A 27,073-nucleotide genomic window follows, 5' to 3' on the forward strand; every position below is an offset into this window, starting at 1 on the left:
TTTACAGTTGACTTAGTGTAGTGCTAGGGGCAGTGGTAGTGTGGTGTGATGTCACAGTGCAAAATAGCGTTCACAAATTGTCGATATTGCAGTGTAGAAAGATTTGACATTTCGAGCTTTAAGACATATTAAATGATATAACAAACTTTGTGGAGAATTATAAATAACTAGGGGCTTCGCCCCTCCCACCTTGGCGCTGCGCGCCTCGTTGTTCAGCGCTTTGCGCCTCACTATTTCCATATACATTGTCTATTAGACAGTTGAATTCATTTATGCTGTCAGGTCAACTATGAAGATATTTGTCAAAGACTGTCATAAACAGCCGATGACAGCTGTCAAAGGAAGTTTTGCTTGCTAGATGCTTTTTGTTTTGTTTTCGGCATCTCACCCCACCGCCAACTTCATGCGTATACTATTGTTATTATAATCTTTTTTACCTGCTGCTATTAAAGGCTTCAGGCTTCTTTTTCATTTGTTCAGGACTTTTTTATTAGAGAGAAAATGAATTTCTAATCAAAATAGTCTTGTGTACTGCCGCAATATTATTAAAAATATTTATTTGTAGGCACTTCTTTTTTTCTTAGCATCACGGAAGATTGCTAAAGATCGGTCCCATATTACCGGATTATTTTGTAATTTCTCGATAATTAATTGGTATATATCATGCATATTTTACGTCAATTGTATGTAAATATTTCAGGCAAATTTTCAAAGCATCTATTTTAATTGGTCGTGCGGTGGTTTGATTCGTGGTGCAATGGAGAAGCTTGGAGATTGCAAGGTTCTGCGGTCTTATTACAATTATTCACCTTTAACATTTCCCACCATCCAAGCATTTTGATTGGTTGATTAAACTTTGTAAACCAATCAAAATACTTGGATGGTGGGAATTGTGAAAAATGAAAAATCATAATAAGCCCCTTGTACTGTTCCCACTCCCACTACTGTCTACACAAATCGATTGCGAACGCTCACATGGTATACGTATTTCCAAGCTTCCGCACTGCCGCACTGCACTATCACTGTACCAAGTCAATTGTGAATGATACTTTACTGTCCATAAATAGTATAGTTCTAAGATTGGCCACATGGTTAGCGATATGCAAGGATCCCGGGCACTGATATACCAGAGAATATCTTGAAAGTTCGCAGTCGGTCATCGCCGACTCGGCACCACTCAAGTTCGCAGTCGGTCATCGCCGACTCGGCACCACTCAAGTTCTTCGTCTATTTCTCGCAGGCTGGCCATCCCATCTTTAATTTTAAACTGTGAAAGGCCGTAAAACGATTGCATCGACGACGACTACCGGTATGCTTTGACAGGGAATGCCTCATAAATAAAACGAAAACAATCGTCGTCGTCGTCGATGCAATCATTTTACGGCCTTTCAGAGTAAAATTAAAGATGTTATGACCAGCTTGCGAGAAACAGAGGAAGAACTTGAGTGGTTCCGAGTCGGCGGTGACAGATTGCGTACTTTCAAGATATTATTTCGGTATGTAAGTGTATAGTTTTGCAATGTTTCGTCAACCAATCAGAAAGCTTAGATGGTGGGAAATGTGAAATTACATATTCGAATCCGCATGTATACGCCGTTGACTGAGGATATGCCTATATCCTCAATCACGTGTACGCCGTACACCAGCACACAGATTTATTGCAAGTCGGATTAGAGATCGGCTATAGCGGTAGGAGGTGTTTGCATGTCATATACCTACAAATAAAAACTATGTCCTTAGTGAACAGAGTCAGGAGTACGGAACTCAAGTCCGTGCCAGACTACATCTATTACAATATTTATTCAACTACTAGTAAATATAAAAGTGTATTGTGTGACAGATTATTATTAACGTCGTTAAGCAAGAGTCTTTCACTCGCGCTCTTTGTGAGAAAGAAAAGGCACGGCTATACTGCGAACAGTGCATGCGCGAGCATGTAGCTATTCCATTCTGCGGACTTGGCCATTTTCATGCAATAAAATGAACCAACTTTTACATGCGGTGTTCGGTCTTCTTTCGTCGTATACCTATCTCTACTTGAGTGGTTGCAATGCAACAGTAACCAAGGAGTGAACTGTCATGAAAACATACATGAAAAAGTAACGACCGCTGTAAAATGGTATTTTATTTCATAAGTGACGGTAAGATTATTTACCATCTCATCATTTTAATAAACTAAATAAAATTATTAAATATATGTGTACGGAAAAATACTATGGATTATTAACTTATTCCTTCGTAGATTTTAAGGTTAGGTTAAGTTCGATTATTAACTGTTATATTATTTTAGTGGTTCAGCCTCCCGTAACGCTTTTTATGGGTCTCGACAAGTATGAAAGTAAGATACCTTTTAACCTATTCTTTGTTTTAATCAATTTATTTTTTTTATATACTTTACTACCAACATGTTTTGGTAGTTTACCAATCACTAGGACTACCTTAAAATTGAAGTAATGTGTAAACGCTTTGAAGCATTCATATTTAATTTCCTGTCAACTCATTCGTCAGCAAAGATTTAAGAAATTATCGTTGGATAATATTTTCCACCATTTTTTTTTTTTTTCTAAATCACGAACTATCTCTGTTTGATAGAACTTTTTTTACTTAGTAATATCCAGCTGTCAGATATGATGTTCAGCACGGTTCAAAAACTTTCTTAATCATATAGTAAAATTCAATGAAATTATCACAAAACTTATTTGAAACCCAACACTAGTGGGTAAAATTTTTGTCCAATTTGTATTTGGTGATCCAAATCTTTGAATGGGTCTTGACCCATAACATTCCCAATTTGGTTGACTTTTTTTAATATTATTTAACACATCAAAAGTTTCCATCTGCTGGAACTTGATTCCAAGATGATTATTCTATGCATATTCAAGATCTCTGTTTTTAGATGAAGATCTCATAAAATGGGGTTGGCCGGAAGATGTCTGGTTCCATGTCGACAAATTCTCATCAGCTCATGTTTACTTGAGGTTAAAGCAAGTATGTTTTCGCTATGTGAGCCAATGAAAACTGCTGAAAACAATGACATTCTTGTTCATATAGAACTGGACTATGATCATTTTTCTTCTATTTGCGACACTAACAATAAGGTTTCCTCAACAGTCTTCAGATTTTGAAAGCTGTCTTGGTTGAATTCAAGAATTAACATTCGCAAATTAACAGTAAAATTCTTTTTTTTAAGGCGGTACATATGAGTAAATGACTGAAAAACTGGGTGGATTCTGGGAATACTTATCTACAACCAATTATTCAATTTGATGTAGGTTTGTTTTATTTAAAAGTGTGTGGATCGAGTTTCATTAGGACTTTTGTTTTTAGAATCAATTATTCAGAAGCATAATTCTTATTATATTACCAATAACGTCAACCATTTCACTTGGTGACATGATTTCTGTACTTCAAATTTGAAGACAGTATTTTTCCTTTTACTCTTCAGCATGATCTGATTTTTTTTTTAAATGTAGTGACTGCTTGATGTTGAAAATCGATATTTTGCTCGAAGTTTAGAGATATTTTATTTATTTGAGAAATTACAATGTACAATCTCATTACGATAAGCTATCTAAGAATATTACGAAATGGCTAAGCCGTTTGTGATATCGCAAGCACTCGTGTTATCAAGTGAAATGGTTGGGATTACCATCAATAACATTGCTTTTTGTTAATCGATGGTGGTGAAAAGAAAAAATATGTAAATAAATCTTGATTTACACACTTTTGAATAAAATCAGCTCTTGCTAAATTAAATAATTGAATGTCAATAAATAAATTCTTCAAATTTATCCACTTTTTCAATTGACTACTTGTAAATACCCCTCAATGTCGTTATATACTTGGCAGGGTCAAACAATAGATGATATTCCTGGGACTGTTCTGGAGGATGCAGCTCAATTGGTAAAAGCTAACAGTATAGAGGGTAATAAAATGAACGACATCGATGTTGTTTACACAATGTGGTCAAACCTGAAGAAAACGCAAGGAATGGAGGTTGGTCAAGTTGGTTTCCATAAAGAGAAGGAAGTGCGTAAAATGCGAGTTGCGAAACGCTTAAATACAGTCGTTAACCGATTGAACAAAACAAAGAGAGAAGAACATCCGAATTTCATGGCAGAGAGGGAAAACAGGGACCGAAGTGAACGTGATGATAAAAAGAAACTTCTCAGGGAACAGAAGGAGAACGAAAAAGCAGAAGAAAAGAGAAGGCAGGAAGAAGCAGAAATGAGGTAACAAATGAGCATTTCAAAAAACCTAATTAAAATCCTAAATGCTATTTGGCAATCATATGCTCTAAAATTTAATTTAGTTTATCAGTCAAGTGAAATTTCACTTTTATTATCATACACTACCTTGCATACAGAGTTAATTATTTCACGATTCAATGTACAATTCATTCATTCGTCGATTTACTTTTTTGCACTGCTTAAGTTTTTTTTTTTTGCATCTGGTTTCCAGAAGCTACAATTCGCTGTTCAGCCCAAACAACATGACAACGAATACCGAGAACACTGGCTATGATTCGGACGACTTTATGTGATGCGTCTATTCTCAATGCTAACTAATAATACAAAATTGATTTATTGGTCGACTATGTCAACATTTACCTATCTTTTATTCAGCCTGCTGTATTACTTTACAACATGCAATATTTAAAAAGAAAAAAAAAAAAACTCATTAGTTGTCTGGCCATGTTTCGTACCTTACCATTTATCGTATTATAATGCTAGTTTTGTAGCTTCAAGTAGATATGTTAGCACAGCAGAATTCAGCATCAATCCAGATCTTTTCTGTGCAAGAAATTTCTCATAAAATGTAACTGATGAAACATAGTTTTATGATGAAGTTCACGCAAGCTGTGATTCAATGAAACACTGATTTGTAATCAATATTAAACATTATTATTTCCATCTTTTTTTACTACCAATAGATATATTTTCACAACGGACCAACTTGCCTATGGATGAATGCTGTCAATCGCGCGTTTCCATAGTATAACTACAGAGTTTAAATTGAATTTTTTTTATAATCAAATTAGCAACAATGATAGCATATATATTTTTTTTCGGCAGAATGAAAGTTTAAATATTAGTTTCTCCATACAGAAGTGTACCTAAAATATAGGATTGTTGCGATAGGATTTTTCATGTGACTTTTCCCATTTAAATACGTAATTTATAAAAATATACCTATTCGTTTATTTACCGAATTTTTCACCATAACGGTGAGTACGGTAATTCTTATATGAATATAAGAAAATAATTGTATAGATAATCCAATTACTTTGAAAACTGATATTAGCTTTTCTAGATTGGAGCAGGATCAAAAATCAGGAGTAAAATCAGGGCTTTTTGTATCTTGTTCGAAATGTTAAACTAAAGACGACTTTTTAAGTTCAACGAAAACAAATATTATGTATTATATTAATATTATTATGTATACAAAATTGAATCCAGTCCAGCTGTTGAGTTACATGGAATGAGGCACCTCTAGTTATTAAACTTGAGCTAAAAATCCTGTAGGTTGGGTAGATTTTTAGTTCAGTAAAAACGCATGTTAAGCTTTTGCTTCAGTAAAATAAAAAATAAAAAAAAGCTGTTTCAATAACATGGGTTAGTGAACAGAAAAAGGAAAAATTTCACTAATTACAAAATGTAATTACAAATTCAAGCTGCAGGAAAAGTATGCAGTGAGTTCAGAATTCAGATGACTGTTTTCAACCAATGGAACGACAAGAAAGCCAAACCTTGTCTATTTAGTTTTAATTAAATTTATTTTCTAGTGTATTGAAGTAATCATTTCGATAATTTAATATCAACAGCTTCCAGTGCCTCTGTTATCCACGTTGGATATTCTCCATCCGGGTATAACTCTAACATAAATTTTCGAACAAACTGGGGAAATGTCTGCTCTTTGATACTGTCCCTGATATCTCTCATCAGCCTCAATTGGAAGTTGATGTTATGCACGCTCAGCAAGTGACAAGCCACGGTTTCCTGTGTCACTATTTGGTGTAAATAGGCACGAGTATAGTTCTTACAGGTTGAACAATCACAGGAATCGTCTATTGGTGCCGTGTCGTATTTGTACTGCTTTTGTCTCAAATTTAACTGACCTGTCCGTATCAGCGCACAGCCAAATCTCTGTAATGTTGTAATAGATGCACTGTTAATACTTAATATTAAGGCTTTGCGATGAATCGATTAATTATAGACGCTGATGAATTGGCTCTTTCACTTAATCGATTTTCGATTAGGCGATTTATGAATGATTTTATTTTTTATTTTATTATATTCACAAACAGGTAATAATAATAATAACCTTTATTTATTACAATTTTATTTCTAAACAAGGAAGAAAGGAGAATAGTAAAGCAGGTTGACAGTCGCAATAGAAACACCTGCATTGGCATGAGGGATAAGGGAAACTCCCGAAAACTTTGTCCAGGTGTAGCCGGACCCGAGTCCAAATCACCAACCAGCAACTCAGCGCCTGAATGGCGACCCGTCTTAAATTTTTGCAAGTTGCCATTCAGAGCCTTATTGGCAGGCCGGGGACTTGAACCCATGTCTTCCCACTCCGTAGACTCTGGTGCTAGCACCTAAGCTACTACGATCAGTGGTACATAGTGTTTCGCTGAAATGATAGATGCAGCAATTCAAAGGGAACCCACAGGATGTAACAAGATAACGTGCACGTGGGCCCGATACTAAAAACTAACGTATGATCTAATTCACTTATAGATGAGATTGATGTTCGTGACCGTGTAGATAGTCTACAGATTCAATTTAGTTGGGTGACAGTCAGGGATAAAATGATGCAATTATAACAATCAGCTATGTTTTTTCAAAATGACGTTCCGGCAGGACCCCTCCTACCATCATCAGGTTTCTTTAATGTAAAATCAATCCCAATTTTTACATGAGAATTTTTAGTGTTTACAAATTTACTAATGTACATAAATGCCACTGTTTATTGTTTAACCTTATTATTGAAACTAATGTGAAAAACTGAATTGTTCAAATCTTACATATATCGACATTCCTAAACGTTTGCGATGTTTGTTGCATGATATTCGAGAAGGAAGTGACTACCCACCTACCTATACCGATAGGACTGTTATCTTAATATTTATTTCAACAACTATGTTTGAACAGTAAGAAACCTGATGATGGTAGGTGGGGTCCTGCCGAAACGTCGTTTTGAAAAAAACATAACTGATTGCTATAATTGCATCATTTCATCTCTGACCGTCACCTAACTGAATTGAATCTGTAGAATTCACTGATACTAAGTCATTCGATATTGCTAGTGTGGAGAAAGAAAAACGTTAGACCAACATGTATTTCTATTCATTCTTGTGAGCTAAAGTTTTAATTTATCTTTAATAACGTTATGGCTGCACCTTAACATTTCCAGCAAATTCAGACGTTGGTTGAAAGTCGTGATAGCGGTGGAAACATGGTTTTTTTCATTGCGACTGTTTTTTCGATTGATCGCGTTGCTAATTGTTCTATTGATTAATTTTCCAAAGAATGGACTGATCAAGAATTTTGTTTCACTGTTCTTTCAATTAATCAAATAACTGGTCTCTTCCACTAATATTTTTACGACTAATCCATTGATCTGTTCTTTCAATTAATTGTTTTTCGGATGGAACAATGGATGGAAGTCTACGATTAATCGCACAGCCCTACTTCATAAAAAAAAAAGATGTTTTTGTGATTTTATTCCACAACCTTTCATGAAAATAACGTCTGCGGTAATAATTCACCTAATTTGAAACATAAAAATTTCAATTACCGCTGTTCTGGTTGGAAAGACACAGTCGAACATATCCACTCCCAAAGCGCAGCATACGACTAAATCAACAGCAAATCCAACCCCCATTAAATACCTTGGTTTATCGACCGGTAGAACATTGGTTGACAAATGTACCATTCTCCAAAAATCATTCTTGCTTTCTCCACCACTGAAAATAACCATCAGATCAGACAAATAGTTACACATCACAACTACTAAACATCGCATATCTTATTTAGTAGTGTCGATAATTATCGACAATAAGCAATATATCCAAAATCACCTCAAACCTCCTATGGCAAAACCATTGACTTGCCGCTGTGTCAACAATTTAGCACTCTCTGTTCTGAGCTGTGGATCCAGTCCGCCTTGAACAATAGGAAAAATATTTTGCTCATCAGATTTCTGATGAGCCAAAAGGCACCTGTCTACCCATCTTGTGGTTCTAATGAGTGCAGAGAGAAAAAAGAATTTTATTATTCAGTGGCAGTATTGAAAGTCGGTTGGATTATGGTGGAATAATTTTTATTCCCAACTCAACTGTGATGGGCACTTTATTGACCTAAAAATTGAGACAAAAGTAGAATTTGACATACTTTTTTCCCGCATCTGCGGAAGAAAAGTTCTTATTCCCCACATTTGTAGAAACAAAGTTTTTATTTTCCGCTCATTTGCGGGAAAAAAGTAGCACTTTTGTTTAATGGGGACCACTTTTTAAGTGAATAAAGTGGCCACAGTTATCGAGAATAAAATCCTGTATGCAACACCGGAATAAAACTGATTATTTCCTTGGGTGATTATTGTCTGCGCTTTGCTCAGGCAGGACACCCAGCCTCAGGAATAATCTTTGACTTTATTCCCTTATCACCTAATGTTACTATCTCTCAAACAGATTCTAGTCCAGCATCTGCAACTATTTTTTCTCCAATTATCGTGGACAGCAGGAAACAATAGTTTTTTTTTGCTCAAGTGAATTACCTATGCATTGCCTCTTCAACTCGAGGCCCGGTTACTTTTGCATGGACCACATCATCCAGCTGCATTATGATATCTGCACCAATTGTGTTTTGTATCTCAATTGAGTGTTCCGGTGTCAACACACATTCAGATCCTGAAAACAACTTACACAACAAAGAATTAAGGAATATCGCACCAATTCTAAATACTAAAAAATGTGGAGTACTTGATTCACAGAAAATAATTTCTTTCAGCTCTAGGGAATATACTGTCTAAGCAAATGTTCTGAATGAGCGATGATATATTTGTAGCTAAGAATAGAATTTTTTTTCTTTTCATTAATTTATTAGATCGTGTGTGAAAATTGAAAATTGTTCAGGTTAACACTCAATCTTTGCAAGGAATTTGAAAAGGTGATTTATAGTAACGAAAATGAGAAGTTCTTCATCGCGAACTTCATTGAGTTTTATTATACTTTTAATCAGTGATAATAGTACACTTGGCCAAGTGGATTTCACTCTAAAATGTTAAACCAATTTCAAATTAAATTTGCAATGTACATCTGCATATGACACTTGGTCAGAAAAACCAGGACAAAGTAAAAACATGTTAATAATCAGAGGATTAACTCCGCATTTACTACTTATATGTGAACGTTTCTGTTAACTTCAGTATATTACCGAATTCAGAGAGTAAAATTTGAGAAAGTTTCAAAAGTGGAAGCGAGCAAGCATACTGCAAGAACGTAACATTTAAGAATTCAATACTAATATTTGTTTTAGTGCTTATTATTAGCTTGTGAAATTTTAAAGAATATTATTCTCATTTTATTCTGATCCAATAAATGCTACGTCATTTTTTCATGCAAATTAGTTGCATAATGATAACAATAATAATTATCATTCCAGTCTCGCCATGCTCTTTCGGATATGTCTTCATAAATGAATAGCTTTTGTGGGGTGTAGTAAGGATGGACTAGTGACAATCATTATGCGTCCGCAGCTGTCTTAAGATGTTTAATAGGAACACCTGCATTCGCACAAGGGACAAAGAAAACTGCAGAAAACCTCACCTGGGTATAGCCAGACTGAGTTCAAACCTCAGCTTACCGATTTGGCACCTGAACGACGCGACATATGTCACATTTTTTGTGAGCTGCCGCTCAGATCCTCCTCGACATGCCAGGGATTTGAACTCAGCTCCGCCAGTTTCACAGTCTCGCATGCTACGCTACTACGGTTGGTTCTACATTGGCTACTACATTGGCATAAACAGGAATGATAATAACAAATGCACAAATTTTGATTATTTTTAGAATATTTTCATGCTGGGATTAATATTTGGCAGAAATAGCTGTTTTAAATTTAAGAAAAAGCTACAGCTGTGGCTGATCGGACATTTTTTGGTGGAGATAGCCTTTAGCAAAATTTTTCAGAACTTTACTGTTACCTTAAGAATCTTCCAATTTCTCCTGATTATGTCGTATTTTAGAGCTTGACACAACATTGATAATCTAAAAATTTAACTACTGGACAACTGATTGGTGTGATAATTGATCAACTTAAATCGGCAACAGATTTTAGCGATGATTAGGTATATATTACCGTCATAGGGAGAACGGAACGTTACACCCTCTTCAGTGATATGTGCGAGTTGAAGTAAAGAGACCATTTGAAATCCACCTGAATCAGTGAGAAGAGCTCTTTTCCAATTCATAAATTGGTGCAAGCCACCTGCCATTTGCAAAATAGTTGTACCCTTAAACATTTAAATATGTAATTAACAGGTGACCAGAATTAATGGAATCATAAATCACGAAATTATCATTTCAAATCATGTAGAAATGATTGAAGAAAATTCTTGGACAAAGTTCAACTAACTGGTCTTGTTCCGAGGTGATACGTATTTCCGAGAATTATTTGACAGTCCAATTTTTCCAACTGCTGAGGCAGCAGCCCCTTCAGGGTTCCCTGTAAAAAAGATTGCTAAAAATATTGTAAACTATGCATTTATATTTCAAGGGCACAATCTTGTTTTCTACATGTTTCATAGGTTCGTTACGCCCGATCAAATTAGCTAATGATGGAATGTTATTTCTAAACATTTGAGGAACTGAAATGTCCTTTTAGTTTGCGATATGCTGATTAGTAATAATGATACAAACAAGAAACGTTAAACATTTTGTGTTACATATGCAATCATGATATTATTAATGTAGCTATGAGATCCAAAATGCTTCAATAGTTTGAGATCGGTTGGCAAAAAATCAAAACTTTTTATTAGATTTATTATGAAATGCTCGTACACTACGTGTTTATTAAATTATATTAAATGGAAACTATAGAGATATTGTCAAAAATACAAACATAGTAAATACCAGAATTATGCATAAAAGCTTAAATATCCATGCCTCGTTTCAAATCTCTTCATAAAATAGTTAAAAAACGTAGAACAACTATTTAATTTCATACTACATTGCCAGATTTTTACTATAAAGCCTCTGAAACAAATTTACTTCTTCTCAGTAATTAATTCAATATTGGCATTTGTTGATCATAGGGTGTGTTCGTGTTACCTACATTTTCTATACTTTTTATGTATGTCATTTTATTGACATATTTCGCATTCATACTTTTCAGGCAAAGTCGCATGGACGTATATTGCTTGGAAAGAATGGGTTACCAACACGAAGCATGGTTTTTACATAGCATACTGCGGCCTATTACACGAGTTTTTAATAACGAATTTTCTAGACTTTTTATATTTTCGTGTGAGGATACTATCACTGTATATTTCAAAAGTGTAGAAAGTGTAGCTAACACGACAAGTCAATAATCAATATCGATGCTTTCAATGTAAAATCAATGCAAAAAGTGTCACAGTAAATCGGAGAAAGTGTTCTTAATAACATGCAACATCGTGAAGTGAAATCGAACAAATACACTAGATTTTTAACGACTTTGAAGCAGTTTGAAATGAAGCATCGAGATCTGAGCTTTCATTTATATTAATTCCAGTATTTTTTCTTTGTGTATTTTTAACGAGGGATCTCTACAGCCTGCTAATATAATAATTTCACGAATACACAACGTACGATCATCCCGTAATATAGTTCTTCAAGATACGAACCTCCTTAACCAAATCTGTCAGAATTGTGTATCTGTCAAAAACTAGCTAACCTAACTACTTGTATTGTACCAGTACATGGCGTGACTTTTGTAGCCTCTACCTGAGTGCCAACCGGCATAAATACCGGAGTGTCAACATCGTGATGCGGTAGAATCATTAATCCAGTTCGAGCTTTCGAAGTTGAACATGTTTCTGCAATTTTAAAAGTCAAAGGGACTCGGCATGGCTGTTTGCGGTCCATGGCGTAATACTGTGCACAGGAGGTTCGTAAAGTTAGCAACCGAAGTCAAGATAATCAACTGAAAGTAGTTTAGATCGTTTGCGCGTGCCTTGAATATGAGGAATATCACTCGCTCTCGTTTGGGCGGTCATTCGTTTTTGGGAAAAATTTAAGTAAAGTTAGGATGCTGAATTTCAGCACCCGGATTTTGAAAATGATATCATGCGAAAGACTAATAGAATTTCAGATACATTGTGGTGCCAATCGTTTGCGCGTCGTTTGCGCAACCAGCAGCACGAAATAATTTAGCAGAAAATATGAAAAATGACCAGTAAAAGAATTATTTTCTCTAATATACCCGGAAATGAACACGGGTAACTAACAAAATAATGAAGTAGATATAAATATTGCGAGAGGTATTGCACTAGGTCTTGAATTAATTCAAGCAATATGTTTATTCTCACTTTCAGACGCTACCGATTTAGCAGTTTTTTGCTCTTCGGTTATACATCCGGATTTTTCCTTCAGAATTGCTGACATTTTTCACACAGTTAATTAAAATTTGATTTTTCATTGGGCTCGCTAGATGATGCTTATGATGCTTAGGATGTTTTACGCATCCTCTCGATGCATTGTTGGGAAGAACCGAAGAATCGTATTGTTATGATGCTTTCTGAATTTCTCTGGTAAGCTGAGCAATGATTGGCTGTTGCAAGATTCTCTTACGCGGCAGCACTGGCAGCACTGCTGGCTTATCCTGTACAAGGTCCCTAGATTAGACAGGTCAAGACACGTGTGTTCCAGTTTTTCTCACTATAACGTGGGCAAAAATGTTCTATGCGCGTTCGCCCAAAAAATATCAAATTTACATTACCGCATTAACCAGTTTTGACCAATCTTGCTCAATTTTTTGAGGTTCAGCATTAACGAGTTGCGCCCTTCGTGTCCTGACGTTCACGAAATAAATAGAAGCACGTATATATTTTGAGGTTAATCATTGTGACAGGTCAGGAATCAGAACCACACCGGGTGCTTTCCATTTAGAGCACAGTGTGACACAGTGTACAAATTTCTATTGTAAGCGGCCAACCCGGGCAAAGAAATAGACCAGAAATGTTTACACCGTGTCATATTGTGCTCTAAATGGAAACCATCTATTGTCATACGAAACTTTTGGCGCATTCTCACTAATTATTTTGACCATGCGTGTCTTGACCTGTCTAATCTAGGGACCTTGATCCTGTACATATAGGCCGTGTTCGAAAATTGACTGACAGTACTGTCGGCAATCTTTTATCTCTTTTGCCCTTCCAAGTTCGTGAATAGCTCTGATTCTGTCCTAGGGAATTTTCAGTACTGTCAGTCAATTTACGAACACGGCCATAGGGTGCTATTTCGGCCGTGTTCGAAAATTGACTGACAGTACTGTCAGCCATCTTTCACCTATTTTGCGCTGCCGAGTTCATGAACAGCTCTGTCTCTGTCCTAGGGAATTTTTAGTACTGGCAGTCAATTTACGAACACGGCCTTCATGAGCAGTAAAAAGCAGCAGTGGTTTAGTAACTTAGTAGTTTTCACTAGCATCAGTCTGGTAATTTTACGCAGCAGCAGCGCTGCTCATGAAATAGGTCGACTGTTCTTGTGATCTTGTGGCTTGTCGCTCGAAAAACTAAACTGCGAGCAGCAGAAACTTGCGCCGGAAGTGATAGGGGAAAACTGCTGCTGCTGCTGCCTTTTACTGCTCATGAAATAGCACCCATATACGTTGGGTGCTTTCCATTTACTGACTCAAGTCGACTTGTGTCGCTATTTCTGGTGTATTCCTTTGCCCAGATTGGCCGGTTACACCAGAAATAGCGACACAAGTCGATTTGAGTCAGTAAATGGAAGGCACCCATACATGTTCTAACCAGAGAGAAACCTTTATAAGGTCCTCCGTCAACGACTTGAATTCTCTAGCTAAATTTGTTTTAGTAATAACGACTAAACCATTGACTATCAGACATGGGAATACATCATCAAACATCAACAAACGACCAACAAAGAATTAAAAAGAAATCAATTTATTTGGGTGTCAATGACGGCCTAAGTATAGGTATAATATTGACCTGTTTTCTACCTGCTTCTCTTATTAGTTTTAACTTGACCCGTCAGGAGGCAGATCTTTCTTTTTCCATCTTAACAGTGTAATGAGTGTTGGTAGTATTCTTACCATCTTTTTCAGTGGTTGGCACCTTGCGGCAATTTTCCCGCTAATTTTACTGTAGTAGGTTGTGAAATTTTGTTTACACGTCGGTGCAGTTGCTCGGCTCTTAGCAGCCACGTGTTTTATAAATCATATTTTCTGCTTCCCTCCTGATCTGTGGTGTAGATTATGATTTTATGATCTTCTTATTCGCTCCATAGAACGCAGAGTGTTCCGTTGTGGAGTGTTAGTGTTAGCTTTATGACGTTTGGATTGTTCGTTTGTTTCGCTCTTACATCAGCATGGATGAACCTGCATGTAAGTCTTTCTAATTTAACGTGCATTTTTCAATGTCAAGTCGTATTCCCTCGACAAATAATCCATTTTAAAATTATTGGCTTGACGAAGATCTATAGATATCCTAAAACCTTATTATTGTCAATCTCGATATCGTCACATATCCATTGCATTCTTTGTCACGATTAATGTCACCGGTGTCACCTGTTATAACTCGCCCCATACTAGCTTAGAGACCACTGCGATACCATCGGATTATGTGAGATTGAAACTCGTAACGTCAATGTGACCATGCGATTTTGATAATTGCTATTTCGCAATTTGAGGATGGTCTGAAATCCGGTAAACTGTAATGGAGCATCAATTCACTCATGTTTTGCCCATTCAAGTCCTTCAAAGATATACCGAAGCTATAGAATGGTAATTTTTCTTTCGACATTATTTGGTTATCCAAATGTTACAAATTTCGGTCTCATATGCAAGTTATGGTCAGCTTTTGTGAAGATCTGCAGTTTGATAACTGTGGAAATACGTAACCTTATGTACATAGTAAAGGGGATGCATTACTGATCCTACAAACTTTTTCTAAAAATACAATATTTTGACCACTAATAAATTTCTAACGAAATGAGTTTTTACCATGCTGTTTGAATCGACTGTATTCCGTATCTTGTATCTACCAATTATTAGTCCTACTAATATCGAGATTTTTTTTTCATAACCTGCATTATACAACTGCTCTACTAAATACAAATTTCAAAATTATTATAATAGCATAAGGGCACGAGGTCGAAGTTAGTCATGTTATCGTGATGAAACATTGAGACAAAAGTTAATATTTTACTATTTCAAAATAACTTCTAAAGGAATTAAGTTTCCAAAATATGAAAAAGTTTTGCTTCAATGCGGCTTATGAATTCCTGGGAAATGCTCAGGTTATGAAATAATAGTTTTTCTTTTAAATGCTTCGTTAAGTTAGGAATTTAATCCCATGATGAAAAATGATTGTACAGAACAATTGATTTGTCATCACAGACCAAGTATCGGGTAATACGATTTTAAAAAAACTATTGGCCATAGAACGACAAAAGAAACTCCAATTCATTAAAATGTAATCCACTTTCGCTGGTTTACAAATTGTTGAACCAATTATTTCACAAACAAATACTCAAGCTGTGTTACTCCAAGTTGCAACTCGAAACACCACCTTGGATTAATTATTTTCAAGGTTTCTGTGATACTTTAAATTTTACTTAAAGGAATGCCGGACACATGTAACGTATTTGCATTGCTGAAGAACGTTAACAATTATTTTCGTTTTTTTCAGTAGGGTAGATGCGCCGATAGTTGGTCATCTTTGCATACCGTAATTTTCAACACACAATTTATGTATTGGGGGCACAAATTAATTCGGTCCGTTCTCAAAAGATGGATCTATAAACGTGGCTCTAAAAACATTCAATTTTTAAGTAGTAACAGCTGATTGCCCTGGTTTTAGACAAATTGGACACCTGCCGATAACATCCAGTTTGTATTGTTGTGAGTTTCATATAAAACGTTTTTTGTTACGCTGTTGAAAATGTCACTTTTTTTGATAACTGAACACCATTTGTGGGAAGTTTTAATTTTTTGTTTTAATTGGAAAAAAAGTTCAGCTAAAGCTCATCGTATGCTTGTGAAAGTTTACGGTGACAATGCTCCAACTGACAAGTCACGTAGAGAATGGTTTTGGCGCTTCAAAAGTGGTGATTTCAGCGTTGAAGATAGACCTCGCTCGGGACAGCTGAAATTCGTAGACGATGAATTACAGGCATTACTCAATGAAGATCCGAGTCAAACGCAAAACGAGACTATAATTACTTCGTTTGAACCGTGCATTACGAGAAAAACGACCGGAATATAAGGAAAGACATGATAAAGTTTTTTGCATGACAACGCTCGGCCTCATGTCGCAAAAGTTGTCAAAAAATATTTAGAAACGAACAAATGGGATTTCTTACCGCACGCGCCACATTCTCCGGACATTACTCCTTCTGACTACGGACTGTTTCGACGGATGCAACACGATTTGGCAGGTCACCGCTTCACTTGTTTCGAAGAAATCGAAAATTGGCTTCAAAATTGGGATTGCCGCAAAAGACGAGAAGTTTTTCTTACACGGGATTCCGAAATTGCCTGAGAGGTGGGGAAAAGTTGTAAGCAGTGATGGACAATATTTTGATTAATTTGTTAATTCATTATCTTTTGAAATAAATGCATTTTTTGAGCGAAAAAAACGGACCGAAATAATTTGTTCCTCCAATATAACTATACAATATGAATTTAAATAATGATGAATGGAATGATCAGGCGGCTTTCTTCAAGTTCAAGGCTTTCGATGTGCAATCAAACAAGTTTTTTTTTTTCCATCCGAACTACTGCGTATGACACAACCTGCTACGCAATGTTCTTCTCCCACCCTTAATGCTTAATGTATTATTTTTTGCAGTACAGATTGTTGTACAAAATATAAGTCACATCTATCTTAGCAAAGATTACAAATCACAAAAGCATACAAATTTTGTTTAAATTAAGCATAGTATCGATATTATTTTGGACTAAATTTGTAAGTGGCTGACAACTGGAGGTGGCTGGCTTACCTGTGCATCTGTCTTATGATATCCGTGAAAACAAGCTCTGAAAATAACAAAATATACGTAATTCATACAAAATTTGAAAGACAGGGTGGCCACCCGTCTGGAAAACCGGAAAAACCGGGAAATGTCAGGGAATTTTGTATGTCAGGGAAAAGTCAGGGAAATGTCAGGGAATTTTTTGGTTGGTCAGGGATATTTTATAGAACTCACGGATTTCAAAAGCGTTGTCCATAAAATTGAGATGCTATCACCGCATCGTCACAATTTTTCTTCTCTCCTTATTGACGATTATAAGCTTAGTTGTTGATTGTCACATGAATTCAGTAGTACGAGCAGACATCGGTTTGATTTATCTATGGCCGTCACTGCGTGTGGAGACGCACGTTCACCGACGCCTAATAGTCTAGAAAAAACGAAGTCTCAGTTTTTTGGCAATAACTCAAAAAGTAAAAGCGCTAGCGAAAATTTTAAAAAGATTCTTAAAGAGGAGGAAATTTCCAATAAAAAAGTACAAGCACCCAGAATTCTATCTTCAGTATTAGTAATTTTAATTTAACGCTGAACATAGGGCTCTGCGCAACTGTTACAGCATAGACGCGCCGCGTCTAGATAGTACACCGCATAAAATAATTGTTTTGCTGTATTAAATATCAATTTAAATATTTGGATAAATTGTGGTGTATTCTTAACACTTAAAAGAAAAATGTCCCGTTGGAAAAAAATTTTTAAGTTTATTTTTCAAAGAGTTACACATTCGTTAATTAGTCATAATTCTTCGAACCTCGATTTTCATTGCGAACAGCATAAATGTTCAAATAATAGCTCTAAAAGTATTTCGCTTCTTGGAGCCCCTTCGTAAGTATATACTTAACAAAACCACGGAAATGGAAATTTTAATTTTTTGTCAACTTTCAAAAATCATAATGAACGGAACGAACAACTTTTCAAAACTTTTATAACTTTAATATATTTGGCCATACTTTACCTAGGTTACTATAGTTTTTAGTGATTTCTGCAGAAATTGTGCATCAAAATGTTAGGGAAAAATAATGATTTTAGTCAGGGAAAACCGGGAAATGTCAGGGAATTCCGTGAGCGGAATTGAGTGGCCACCCTGAAAGAGTAAAAGCGAACAAATAATCGTAATGAACCTTTATTTTGAAAATTTTTCAGCTCTACAGACAGGACGGTCAAGGCGTCAGAAGATTGATAAAAAGGGGCGCTATTCTGCTTTGGAGAAGCTGAAACAGTTGAAAGGGAGCAAGAACAAGTATCACGTTGACGAGCTGGCCAACGTGTACGAAGAAGTCGATGAGAGCGAGTACAGTAAAAAGGTTCAAGAACGTCAAATCGATGATTGGATTGTTGATGATGGTGAATGGCACTTTCAAAAATTACGGTTTCAATATTTTCTTGGCAATGATCAAAAACTTTGCAAATTTTTAGTCAATAAACTAAATAAATAAATGTTTTTCTTTGCAATTATGTTGTTGGTTTTTGTAGTGAAAAACTGATTTTATTCGTGAAATTCAGATGGTAATGGATATGTCGAGGATGGTAGAGAGATATTTGATGATGATTTGGACAGTGAGAGTATTCAGCAAGCGTCACAGACGAAGGAATCTGGACCTCGGAAAAAGAAGAGTAATTCAAACAAAGGGAAAGGAAATATTAGGAACATGCTCGTAGGAATGCCCTCTAAGAAAGAGACCCAAGTGAAGCTGGATGATGATGATATATTGAACGACCTTATGGCAGAGTTGAAAAGTGGTAAACAAGATGTGCAGCCAAAGAAAACTCGTGAACCAAATAAATTTTTAGTCAGGCCTCACACCAAGTTACGGTGAGTTCAATTAAAGCAAATTCTTTCAATCTATTTAATTTCTGAGTATTGGTACTTGATTCATCCGATGATATTCATTAACATGTACATGAATGGCAGGGTGAAAATAATCGCGCTTTTATCGTGCATGTCCAATTTCATCAAGAGGTAAATCGCTTTTGAAATTGTGTACGCTTCATTTCCTTACTCTAAAGTTTCCACGCATCTCCTTCTAATGTCTCGCCCAACAATAACTTCAAGCTCATTTCAAATTTTTTCAAATCTCTTCAACAGTTGTAAAGTCCTTGAATATCTACAGAAATGTCCAAAAATTCTTCAAAATCTTTCTACAATATCTCCCATCATTTCATGCGTTTCATAATACCAACTCTCTCAAATTACCAGCGCATTCTGGTCTTTTTTATGGCAAAACACCGTTCAAAGACAATGGTAGAGGTATGGTCATGTGAGAAGCTAACTCGACTGTGTATAAGAAATGAATATGTAGAAGCAACACAAAAAACTGCCTTCTTTCTGGAGAACTCCATTTAAAAATTCTTTGTCGGAATGATTTAATTACAGAGTAAGTCTGGATATTTACTGCTCCGACTTTAAGAGACAGGGTGGCGACAGGCCGGGAAAACCGGGAAAACCGGGGATAGGTAATTATAATGGGCCATAGAGAAAAATATATTTTTTTTCTATTAATCTTTTTCAAACTTTAGGTATGCTTTGTAAATTCAGTTAAGCTAACTGATGGAAATGGTATTGTTCAAGTTCCAATTATTTGTGTGAAACGAAGCAATAATACGTATTTTTTAGATCCAAATTTATGTAATCAAGGTGCACAACTTTTGGAGCTTTTGGTCATAAAAACTGCCCAACATTATCTAAGTTTCATGGGAAAATGTGAGGGAATTTTCTTCGCGCAAAAGTGTCGCTACCCTGACAGGGTATTTCAGTATGGATGAATTTTTTTTTTTGCTTGTTTTTAGGTATTGTGCAGAAATTACTAAATATTTTGATGTCAGCCTTATTTTTAGTTATTTAGTAATATTTGAGAATATTCTGTGAATCTTAGGAAGTAAATATAGTGAAAATTATACGCACTACAATACTTATAGCACAGATTGCTGATCAGCTTAACACACAAATTTACTTAACTTTATTCGTTAATCATATAGAGATATTTGTACTAAAAATACATATCTTGCTCAAAGTTAAACGATCAGTTCGTGAGGTGTTATGAACGCCAGATTGATGAATGCAGTTTCGAGAAAAATGCGATATAAGTTTTCATATCGTTTCGATGAGGCTTAAACTAAACACTACCTAATGTAAACAAAATTGTTGACACTTACTGGTCAATCTATCAGCCCGGATCATAATTAGATATGAGTTTTCGAACAGTCCCTGTTTTTATCGAGGCAGTAGCCTCTATACTGCACGAAGAATTCTTAAAATTGCTACATCATTACCACTTTTGCGAATTTCACCCAAATATTTTATATACATATATATTAGGGTGTCCCATTTCTACGGGCTTGACGCATTTTCTTAACGCATACCCTTCAAATCTTTTTCAAATAATTTAAAAACAATGACCTGATTTTTTCAGATTTTCATCTTAACTGTAACCTGTGCCGACAACAGGACGGATTTACCCATTTAAAATAAACGTGTTTATACAAATACATGCAATCTTGGGGAATTGCGTGGTGTGATGATGTGAATTGTTGGTCAGACTAATAGCACTAATGACTACTAAAACCTCGCAGTTGCCGATTTTTTTTGAATCCTATTACTTTTGTAATAAAATATATACCTACTCAGAATGTGTCCGAAACACGTGTATTAAAATATTCCCTCATTTATTATATAATATATAATAATATATATATAATAATTTCCCATTTAAAAACGGGGAAATCCACTCTGTTGTTGGCACCGGTTAGACATTATATAAAGATCTGAAAAAATTGGGTAATTTTTTCTGAATTATTTGAAAAAGATTTGGGGGGTATGTGTTGAAAAACACCCTAAATATGAGACATCATAATATACATACATACATACATATATATATATATTTATTTATGGGTGTTCCAAGAGAATTTTGATTCAGATAGTTTGAAATAATTAGAAGAATCTTCGATAGTCTTGGAAGTTTTGGGGGTGCTTTATCTTATATCCTTAAATATTCTAAAACTCTACTTTTGTCTAGAAATGCATTAGATTTTCCTCAGTTACCCATTGGATAAAAGTTCTAATTGTTTCCGACTACCCTGTAACGCCATTTATTCACGTTAACGACATTTATTAAAGACAACGCTGTTAGCACCAGGAATTTGAAGATGATCATAAAATTATGCCACTAAACATGAATTTCTTGATTCAGAGTTGAACGACGTAACAAGTTTACTTTTTTTCGTTCAAAAACAAATTGGCTTAAACGGATTTTTTTGTACATTATATTTTTCTTCAATTGGTTTTGAATTTAATGCGAATATAGAGTTGATAAGCTGAACGATTTAGGTTTCAGTAACTTACTGGAACTGGCAAAATGTCAGGGTCAACTAGGTCTTAGGTCCTGGAAATCTTGGAAATGTAATGGAATTTTTTTCCCAAAATTTTGTGGCCACCCTGATTAAACATCAGCCAAATTGCAGTTAATATGACCTCTTAGTTTTTTTTTGAGTGAACTCAAATTCATAGAAGTGAACGGTTTAAAAAATTTTTTATGTTAAATTAGGACAAATGAAAAAATAACGCTGCCACCCAAGTTGCAGAAGCCATTGCTTAATGTGGAATCCGCCAGTCAGCAAATAGATGATAACAGTGAAGACGAACAGCTGTTTGATATAGCTACCAGAAGTGAGAAGAGCATGAAAAAGGAAACGGATCTTAAAACTACATCACAGTTCTGCCCATCATCCGTCAGTATAAGTCAAGCGATTGATGATGACAGTGATATCGAAACGCAAAATTATAGTTGTAGAAGTTCAGAAGCTCCTTTTCGAACTCTGGAAAAGGCAAAACCTAGTCACACAAATCACATAGTCGATAGCATGGAAGAGGACATCAACCATTATACTGATGATGTAAGCCCAATCAATTTTACCTCTCAACCATGTTTCAGACGACTGAGATATATATATATAAGGTTGAAGTTAGTAACGTTAGTAATTCTTAAGGGGCCATTCTAGAAAGGAAAAAAATATGCCAATTTTTGGATTTTGTTTTTATTGACATTTTTTTAATGATAAAATGATTCGAAATTCTGTCAAGGAGTTTTTATCATAGTACCAATAAAATGTAAAAAATATAATTTTTTTGTAGTGATTGATAACAAAGTGTCGGCTGTACAATATTTCTTTGCTGAGGTCGTTTTTTTTTTATAAGGGTGTTCAGGCGGGTCAGTATCGCCGGCAATTCTTGAGCTAAAACAAAAAACCAAATCTTCTCCGATTATGCATGAAAACAGCAAGAGAACTTATGTAGTATCTTTTTGAAATATTGATTTTTGCGAAAATGGCGCATTATTAAACAAAAGTTCAAGATTTTAGGAAAAAAGTTTGTAACAAAAGAACTACGCAATATATCGACAATATCCTATGTACTTCTCCAGAGAATCTAGTTTTGAATGTACAGTTGAATTTTGAAGTCAATTGATAAAGATTTATTCAACTTATGAATTTACCCAGTTTGAAAAACATGGTTTCGAGAGAAACGCCTTTATAGTTTTGTCTTCGGTTTTGATACTAATTTTGTATTAGATGAAGTTTCAATTTTTCATACCCTTATTTGGTGATTTCTGGGGTATATGAGAGGCCTTCTGCCGCATTCGCAGCTTTTTCACGGACTGATTGCTACAGCCTTGAGCTTGATTCTATTGAAGCGCTCACCGTTACGTTGTTTCACTCAATTGCTCATAACTTTTTCAATTTTTGGAAATTCGACATCTCTTTTGGGCCAAAATATTCTTGAAAGGTGTAATAATATGGAGAATGAAAAAAAAAAAAAATCGATTTCTTGCAAATTCTAGAGTGGCCTATTCCCTTAATGGGATATATATGAGTAGATGGTTGAAGAATGGGTAAATTTTAGATATTTACAGCTCGAAAATCGATTATTTAATTCACTTGACGTTTGTTCTACTCAAAAATATGCTGATCGAGCTTTAATTTGTAATTTGTTTTTAACAGAATCAATCGAGAGGAAGCATCGTTATTAATAATAAACTCACCATTTTTGCTCAGCGACATGTTTTATAGTACGCGAGATATCATGTGTGTGAATTTGGTTCAGCACTTTTTTAAAGTAATAGTTATGAAAGTTATGTTAAATTGTGCCATCACCGTTTTCCAAAAAATTGAAACGGTTTTCAAAAAATGTCTCCTAAGTCGGCGGCTATCCGGAAAATCGTAAAAATCGAAAACCTGATAAGCCCAGCAAAAATTGTGTTGGGTTGTGCTAGATTTGTGCTAACTTGTACCATACCAGAGATCGTACGCACAGAGAATATCTGGAAAATTGGGAACACTCAGGGAATTTTTTACAGCAGGGAAAAGTCATTCAAAAGTCACGGAATATCAAAAATAAAACTGGAATGTTGAGTCGGTCGAAGAAATAAACTCGTTCTTATACAGAGTACAGAGTAAGGTATCACCTTTAGAACAAAAAAACAAGGTTCCACTCAAAATTTTGTTTCATCGCACCACTTTATACATTCTATATATATATTACTTAATACCAAACCTTCTTTCGCTTTTTTCTTACCGCAACTCTCAGGCTATGGTTTGTAAATTGATAGTCAGACAAAATCTTATTTTCGGGCTAGATTACATAGAAAAGTCGCGGAATTTCAGATTTCATAAAAACGTACGAATCCTGCGTACTTCATCTTTGAGATTGTCCGTATATCACAAAATAAAATAAAAATAAACACCAATGTGAAAAAAAAATTTGGAGTAGGTTCTACCGAGCTTGTGACGACTCGTTCTGTACTCTGTTTTTACGCAAACTTGCAAAAAAATTGAAAAACACCAAATAATTCAGAAAATCATATGAGAAACTACAAGAAACGAACACAAAACAAGCACTTTTGAGAGTTTGCAAGTTTTTCGATTGTGCTGTGTTGTGCCAAGGTTGTGCCAACTTGTGTATTTTCGTCTATGTTTTTCGAGATTTTCAAATGTTTTTTCAGTTCTTTCAAAGTTTTTGGCTGTACAGAATACAAAACAAGTTGGTATAAGTTCGGTACAAACCAGCTCAATGGAAGAAATTTTAAAATCTTGGAAGTGCTTGCTGGTTTTCTGTTTTTTTCAAAGTTGGTACAAGCTTGGCACAAATCTATTACAATTTGTTTTTGACATATGTATTTTTTTCCGTGATAAACGGACGTTCTCAAAAAACGTAGTACGGCACAAGTTGGCACAAATTTAGCACAACCTAGCACATCTTTTTTTCTTTAGATACCTCAAGAGTGCTGGGCTTATCAAATTTCCAATTTCTGTGAACTTTAGGAAAACCGTGGACTTGGAAGATGCGAGTAGAACTCACCGCAAATTTCATAATTATTATTTTCAAAAAGTGCTGGGCCAACTTCACACACATCTCAAAAAGGGTTGAATCGATTTATTTCAAATTTAGAGACCGTTTTCTTGGACAGTTCAACCTCCTTGCGCCAATTCGAATTTTCTTTTGCCGGTAGAAAATGGCCACAGTTTGAAGTTTAAATACGATTTCTTGTCTAAAATTAACGACTTTATTGTTTAATCAGCAACAAAATTTAATATTTCACAAAAGTGTGGGATCGTGGCAAAAAGAATAAACTATCGAAGAATACTATCTCGAATTTTAAAGTAAATCAATCAAGCCACTTTTCAGATGTTGAGGGTAGCACAAAATATGTCAACAAGTGGGATGGTCGAGGATTTCGTCAGTAATAATGTTTTCTATTATTGGTTTCAATTAGAAAAAAATATGTTAATGAAGCTTGTTACACATACTTTTCAGTAAAACAAATCCGAATAGACCCTCCAATTACCAATAACATGTTCATGTCTGACTTTCCAGAATCTTAAATTATATGTGCTAATTCAGACGCGTAATTAAAATAGAATCTTGATGATGGTACTATTGCTCTTTTTTATTAAAACATACGTAATTTGGGTACTTCACTGTCTTCAATTACGATGAAATAAGGAATTCATCTTTTATTCAGTTATCAAGTTTCGACTTTGAAGATTCAAATCAAGCATTAACGGACACGTCGAAGACAACCAAAGCCTTGCAGCCAGAATTAAAGGGAAAAACCGTAAAGCCTTCAGTTACGAACGAGGATATGCTGAGTGATTTATGGGATGATGATTTTGGAGAACAAATAACGGAGATGGAAATATCAGTTGATAATTCAAACCTTCCTTTACACGTCAATGAAACAGGTGAAAAAATATTTAGATTCTACTGGTGGGATGCCTTCGAAGATCCTTACAAACAACCTGGCGTGGTCTACTTGTTTGGCAAAGTTTATATTGAGACAGCTAAGGCCTATGTTTCCTGTTGCATTGCGGTCAAGAATATTGACAGGAGGATCTACCTCCTACCGAGAGAACATGTGAGTATTTCTACCTCATCCAGTTTTAACAATTAAGTGGGGCCAATACACTTGGGACTAGCCTTATGAAACAATAATGTTGAACCTTGATAATCCAAACATCTGTCATCCGAATCACGATCGCTTTACTTCACGATCACCAAACCCTCTATAATTCGAACTTCAACTTGCTGGTTTTTTATCATTTTTTTTTTTTTTTATTACGCCCGCGTTTTTGGTGTTTTATTACGTAGTATGTATCTTTTTGAAAAACGGCGCGAATTTTTTAATTTATATGCATGTCGAAAGACTGCGCGCAATTACAATGTTGCAAACAAAGTGTTCGTTCAAACATGTTCAAGCTTGATTGCCCTGTCAGCGTATTAGTGGCCTCGCATATTCATTCTTATCGATAGTTTTTAGTAAACTCCCAAAAAAACTTAGCTGAATAGATAGTCCGTATTATAACAAATATGTGTATGACATATTTTTTGAATATTTCTTGAGCGCTGAACATCGTGTCACCTAACATTAGTGTTCGATTATCTGAACTAGGCCCAGTCCCAATTGGTTTGAACAATCGAGGTTCTACTGTATTATTTCCATCAGATTAACCTCACAACACCTTTGGGTCATTTCTTCATTGTTTTCAAAAATGCGAATTAGGATAAAATGATGATATCGGACATCCAATATTATTCGGTATTCAGTGTCATTAAATTTGGAAATTAGAGGTCATGCATTTACATAAGTTTCTAAGTGCAATATAATAGCAGTTTATACCAACGTCGACATACGTTCGCAGTCACATTAGTTCATGTGTATAAAAGGTCAGACCAATAACTTACGGCAATGATTCACGTCGAAAACTGCGATTCCTAAAATATTAGTACCTTTAAATCGTATTTTCTTCCATAATTTTCAACATGAAGAGCTGCTAATTTTTTCACGTGTTACAGAAACTAACCCAAACCATTAATCGGATTGGATTGTCAATATTATCATAATATCATAATTCAGTAGTAATCTTTGATGAAAATAATACTCTAACAAAATTCAGTGAACATACAATATTATTAACCTTTAGAGGACGGAGATTTGGGATTCTTGGTCTCCTTCAGAAAATGTATAAAAAAGGTATCTAATATGTTAAAACTATCATGATTAAAATGTCGATTATGCGTCGCCCCAATATACGGGTGCTCACGTCCTCTAAAGGTTGATTCGTAAGGCCTAGTCTCAGGGATATCAACCTCCTCAGACCTCCCTTAAACTAGAGTGGCAAATATTTTTTGAGACTGTATGTGCATGGTTTAGGTGAATTCAGGTCGGTAATAACGATCCCATGGCCATCCCTGGTGAAAAAACCTCAGTCATTTTTCTGTAAATCTCTGCAAATTAACTCTACGAATTTTTCTACGAA

The 27,073-nt window shown here is 35.3% G+C and overlaps 3 protein-coding genes across 6 annotated transcripts in view; 2 read left to right on the top strand and 1 right to left on the bottom strand.

Annotated features, from left to right (window-relative positions):
• Positions 1-1,788: 1,788 nt before the first annotated feature.
• On the top strand, positions 1,789-4,680 carry LOC107224513 (coiled-coil domain-containing protein 25). Of its 4 annotated transcripts, none has more exons than XM_046739817.1 (5): positions 1,789-2,119; positions 2,291-2,338; positions 2,883-2,984; positions 3,850-4,232; positions 4,462-4,680. In XM_046739817.1, the coding sequence occupies exons 3-5, from the start codon at positions 2,913-2,915 to the stop codon at positions 4,541-4,543; spliced, it is 537 nt and encodes a 178-aa protein (XP_046595773.1). In that variant the 5' UTR covers positions 1,789-2,119; positions 2,291-2,338; positions 2,883-2,912; the 3' UTR covers positions 4,544-4,680. The 4 variants fall into 4 exon arrangements, with proteins under 4 accessions (XP_046595773.1, XP_046595772.1, XP_015520073.1 ...); XM_046739816.1 differs by having other exon boundaries at positions 1,791-2,119; positions 2,897-2,984; XM_015664587.2 differs by having other exon boundaries at positions 1,811-2,141; positions 2,897-2,988.
• Positions 4,396-12,174, bottom strand: LOC107224515 (queuine tRNA-ribosyltransferase catalytic subunit). Its single transcript, XM_015664589.2, has 7 exons — positions 11,993-12,174; positions 10,644-10,733; positions 10,368-10,521; positions 8,785-8,917; positions 8,090-8,251; positions 7,807-7,975; positions 4,396-6,146 (listed from the first exon to the last, which is right to left on the bottom strand). Exons 1-7 carry the CDS (start codon positions 12,131-12,133, stop codon positions 5,799-5,801), a joined length of 1,197 nt encoding a protein of 398 aa, XP_015520075.1. The 5' UTR covers positions 12,134-12,174; the 3' UTR covers positions 4,396-5,798.
• A 2,136-nt stretch (positions 12,175-14,310) lies between these two features.
• The window catches only part of LOC107224511 (DNA polymerase alpha catalytic subunit), a 29,286-nt gene continuing 16,523 nt past the window's right edge, over positions 14,311-27,073 (top strand). The window contains exons 1-5 of the mRNA XM_046739814.1: positions 14,311-14,615; positions 18,404-18,604; positions 18,764-19,073; positions 21,805-22,153; positions 25,279-25,671. Coding sequence (XP_046595770.1) covers positions 14,600-14,615; positions 18,404-18,604; positions 18,764-19,073; positions 21,805-22,153; positions 25,279-25,671 — 1,269 coding nt within the window. The 5' untranslated portion in view covers positions 14,311-14,599. The remainder of the gene's footprint in view (positions 14,616-18,403; positions 18,605-18,763; positions 19,074-21,804; positions 22,154-25,278; positions 25,672-27,073) is intronic.

Source organism: Neodiprion lecontei, chromosome 5 (genome assembly GCF_021901455.1).
Source record: "Neodiprion lecontei isolate iyNeoLeco1 chromosome 5, iyNeoLeco1.1, whole genome shotgun sequence".
Lineage (NCBI taxonomy): Eukaryota > Metazoa > Arthropoda > Insecta > Hymenoptera > Diprionidae > Neodiprion > Neodiprion lecontei.

What these genes read in the sequence shown, in the direction of transcription:
- LOC107224515 (XM_015664589.2), bottom strand. Translation starts at nt 12,133, where the DNA reads ATGGACCGCAAACAGCCATGCCGAGTCCCTTTGACTTTTAAAATTGCA. An exon ending in ATCACCTCGGAACAAGACCA is followed by an intron (nt 10,522 to 10,643) that starts GTTAGTTGAACT and finishes TAAATGTTTAAG; the next exon opens with GGTACAACTATTTTGCAAAT. An exon ending in GTTCCGTTCTCCCTATGACG is followed by an intron (nt 8,918 to 10,367) that starts GTAATATATACC and finishes AGTTGTTTTCAG; the next exon opens with GATCTGAATGTGTGTTGACA.
- LOC107224513 (XM_015664587.2), top strand. Translation starts at nt 2,117, where the DNA reads ATGGTATTTTATTTCATAAGTGACG. An exon ending in ATTTTATTTCATAAGTGACG is followed by an intron (nt 2,142 to 2,290) that starts GTAAGATTATTT and finishes ATATTATTTTAG; the next exon opens with TGGTTCAGCCTCCCGTAACG. An exon ending in CAGGAAGAAGCAGAAATGAG is followed by an intron (nt 4,233 to 4,461) that starts GTAACAAATGAG and finishes TCTGGTTTCCAG; the next exon opens with AAGCTACAATTCGCTGTTCA.